Source organism: Myotis davidii, unplaced genomic scaffold, assembly GCF_000327345.1.
Source record: "Myotis davidii unplaced genomic scaffold, ASM32734v1 scaffold687, whole genome shotgun sequence".
Classification (NCBI taxonomy): Eukaryota; Metazoa; Chordata; class Mammalia; order Chiroptera; family Vespertilionidae; genus Myotis; species Myotis davidii.
Genome location: NW_006298971.1, coordinates 499,689 through 503,809, shown reverse-complemented (window position 1 = coordinate 503,809; position 4,121 = coordinate 499,689). Strand labels below are relative to the sequence as shown.

The window sequence follows — 4,121 nt, the reverse complement described above, 5'->3', positions numbered from 1 at the left end:
AATAAAAAAATGTTTAAAAAAAAAAAAAAGACAGCAGCCAACACAATAACTGTCTGGTGTGCGTAAATCAAAATAAAAAAATAAATAAATGCAGGATTGCAGGCAGCATTTCTGTTTTCAACTGTATTTTCTAACTCTAAAATCGTGCACCTATGGATGAGGACAGTGGGGGGCTGTGTGAGGGCGGAGGGTGGAGTGGGAACCGGATGGAGGGGAACTATGGGGGGAAAAAGAGGAACAACTGTAATAATCTGAACAATAAAGATTTAATTAAAAAAAAAAAAAAGAAAGCTCCGCTAGAGTGGAAACTGGTTAAAAATGTAAGGAGAACCCTAGCTGGTTTGGCTCAATGGATAGAGCGTCAGCCTGCGGACTGAAGGGTCCCAGGTTCAATTCCTGCCAAGGGCACATGCCGCGGTTGTGGGCTCGATTCCCAGTAGGGGGCATGCAGGAGGCGCTCAATCAATGATTCTCTTTCATCATTGATGTTTCTATCTCTCTCTCCCTCTTCCTCCCTCTCTAAAATCAATAAAATACATATTTTTAAAAAAATGTAAGGAGAAACAGGGTGAAAGAGGATAAATGGACATGGTTTAATGAAGAGATTGGAACAAACAGACATCTTGCCAGCTTGTTATCATACAGTGAAAATGAAAAATTTTTATTCTTCCCCCAATATTAGGCTCTCCACCACTGCCCCTCCCCCAAACCACTATACAGAGTGGCTGTTAATGACTCTTTGGGCACTAGTGTCTGGTTTTGGGCTGTCATGTGAAGCATGAAGAGGTCTTGTGGTGTCAGTCAGCTGCAAAGAACAGTTGTCCTTTTGATTTGTTAAATTCTTCCTAACAGTTTTGTTGCTCTCAGATAGTACTGCTAATTCCAATGTATTATACTGCACATTGTGCAGTAACCCTTCAGAAGGCCCATCTAACTTTTTTTTAAAACATATTTGTATTTATTTTAGAGAGAAAGGGAGAGGGGAAAGAGAGATGGAAACATCAATGATGAGAGAGAATCATTGGCTGCCTCCTGAGGGATTAAGCCAGCAACCCAGGCATGTGCCCTTGACTGGAATTGAACCTGGGACCCTTCAGTCTGCAGACCGACGCTCTGTCCACTGAGCCAAACCAGCTAGGGCCCATCGAATTTTTTTAAACTTAAAAAAACAACGAAAAACGAACTGTTGTTTTTTTGTTTTGGGGCAAATAGTTTGCATCTCATTTGGGATTCTTGTCTCCTTATCTGGCCTCATTGAATTGCACTAATGAATTTTCACTATTTCTGGTTTCAAATTTTTGTCTTCACTAGCTCCCTGTAGTAAACTTTGGTTTCAGACCTGCTTGGGGGAAAGATTGATTGGGTTTTTTCTTGTTTGTTTTTTTGTTTCAGTAAATATGTTCTCTACTTACTCATTATTCTTTATCTTCTTTGTTAAACAGGCCACCAAGCAGTTTCTTGAAGAGATTAACAAGTGGACAGTTCAGTACAACGTTTCCCCTCTTTCTTGGAATGTGGCTGTAAAGTTCCTCATGGCTCGGAAGTTTGATGTGCTCCGCGCCATAGAGTTGTTCCACTCCTACAGGGTATGTAGCTCAGGGTGGACCAGATCTGCTGCAGCTTGGCTCTCTTTGTTGCTATTTTATTTGCCACGCCTTACAGACAGTGGTTCTGAGTGTCTTCCCCACTCTCATAAAAAAAATAAAAAGTGGGTCAGTATTTAATAGCCCTACCTTGGGATCAGAAAATCCTTGAAGCGATATCTTTCTAAATTTAAAAAAATGGAGGCAGAGCGGTAAGAAGCACTAGGATTGGTTTAATTCTAAAGCTCAAGTAGGCCTATTTATGGTCATTTTGTTCAATATTCATTCATTTATTCAACAGAAATTTACTGTATACCTGCTATGTTCCAGATGTAGAGATTACTATTTAGGAAGACAGTAAACAATTATAGAAGTGTTATGATAGGGCAGTACTAGGTTCTGTGGAAGCCTTCCTGAAGGAAATGACTTCTAAATTATGATCTAGCTCTGACTGGTTTGGCTCAGTGGATAGAGCGTCAGCCTGTGGACTGAAGGGTCTCAGGTTTGATTCCGGTCAAGGGCATGTGCCTTGGTTGCGGGCACATCCCCAGTGGGGGGTGTGCGGGAGGCAGCTCATCGATGTTTCTCTCTCATTGATGTTTCTAACTCTCTGTCCTTCTCCCTTCCTTTCTGTAAAACATCAATAAAATACATATTTTTAAAAAAATTATGATCTAAAGAATGAATAGGGCCTTGGCTGGTTGCTCAGTGGTTAGAGTGTTGGCCCTCAGACCAAAGGGTCACTGGTTTGATTCCCAGCCTAGGGCACGTATCTCAGTTGCTGGTTTGGTCCCCGGCCCGAGTCAGGGAGCAAACAGGAGGTAACCTGTTTGCTCAATGTGTCTCTCTCCCATCAATGTTTCTCTCTCTTCCCCTCCACTCTCTCCTGTCCACTCTCTCTAAAAAAATAAGTCAATGAAAAAAACATTCTCAAGTGAGGGGAAGAAGAAGAAGAAGAAGAAAAAGAAGGAGGAGGAAGAAGAGGAGGAAGAGGAGGAGGAGGAGGAGGACGAGGAGGAGGAGGAGGAGGAGGAGGAGGAGATAAGCTTACAAAAGTATGGCAGAGAGAAAAGCAAGTTTCAGATACCTAGAGAAAAATTGAGCTGAGCAGAAACACTAAGTGGGAGTAGGGGTATGGCAAGAGTTTGAGCAGCAGAGGTAAACAAGGCCAGATAAGGGAGTATCTATCTCCTTTTTCTTAAGGGCAGAGAAATTCATTGAAGGTATAAACAGCAGAATGATTTGATCAGATTTGCATTCTGGAAAGACTTTTCTCACTGTATTTTAGAGAATGGATCATAATGGCTATACTGAAGACAGACCAAATTAAAAGGCTCTTGTACTTGTAGGAAAAGAGATTATTGTGGTGTCTGTAGGCGTAATGTCAAGTGGACAGATTCTAGAAGTAAGATTGGTAGGACAGCGTTGCTTAAACTGGTATGTGAGGCAAGAGGAGACTAGGGTTCTAGGTATCTGCCTTGGATGATGGGGTACATGGTGGGGGCATTCACTAATATAGGAGACACTGAACAGTGCAGGTATATGGACAGAGAAGGTCATGAGTTTAGTTTGGCCATGTTAAGTTTGAAGTGCCATTGGGATATCTAAATAGAAATGTCCTCTAAGCAGTTGGAATATGCATTTAGAGTTCAGCAAAGAAATCTGGATACAAGTAGAGCTTTTGGAGTGACCAAAGTAGAGCTGAATATTGGAGCCATGAGAATGGGTGAGGTCATTCTGGAGATTGTGAGGAATAGGAAGACATGTAGCGCAGAATCTCACCTCAGACTTTTTGCTTTTCTTGGTTGAAAAGTTGTTTTATAGTTGAATTTGAATGCTTTATGTAGGGCATGCACTCTCCTGTGATCCCACCACTAACACAGTCTTCATTTGCTACTGAAAGCATTTGAATTTGCTTTTAGAGAAGGATTAGGAAGACCTGGTTTGTTTTATTTTATTTTATTTGTTTTCAGAGTTTATAACTTTTAATTTGTCCCAAAGCTGCTGAAGCAAAAATCATGATAAGACATTCTGTTTTCCATTATACCCGCAACACACACACACACACACACACACACACACACACACACACACACACAAACTATTTGTCGGGGAAAAATGGTTTTGTACATGAGAAGAAACAACATAAATTCAACACTGACAGATAAGGGTTAGCTCTATCACTCATCTCTTTAAAATGTTTATACGAATGAATATCCAGTCAAAACCAACAGGGTATCTCCTTTGAAATGTTATCTAAATGGATTTCCAAGTAGACCACAGGACTGTATACTGTCTTGGAATATTCTTAGAAGGCTCTGTCATTGATCAGGTAACAGTAAAAACACCAGAGTCCTTCTTTCAAATGGAAGAGAGAAAGAGAGGGATAGAAGAAACTATTCAAACTTCGTCTTCTTTCCTTGTGACTTGTGATCCCCTCCTCCTCCTCTGCCTCCTAGGAATCCTCCTCGACTTCCAAAACCTCCCCAGCTTCTGCCACCAAATCCACCTTGGCCTCTTCTGCCACCCTCTGCCTCT

General features: G+C 41.3%; 1 protein-coding gene and 1 pseudogene across 1 annotated transcript in view; both read left to right on the top strand.

The window, feature by feature from the left end:
• LOC102770523 overlaps positions 1 to 1,587 on the top strand; it is a 37,502-nt pseudogene extending 35,915 nt beyond the window's left edge.
• The window catches only part of PTPN9 (protein tyrosine phosphatase, non-receptor type 9), a 117,375-nt gene continuing 114,636 nt past the window's right edge, over positions 1,383 to 4,121 (top strand). Inside the window, exon 1 of the mRNA XM_006774580.2 lies at positions 1,383 to 1,586. Within this exon, the coding sequence (XP_006774643.1) occupies positions 1,398 to 1,586 (189 nt within the window). The 5' untranslated portion in view covers positions 1,383 to 1,397. The remainder of the gene's footprint in view (positions 1,587 to 4,121) is intronic.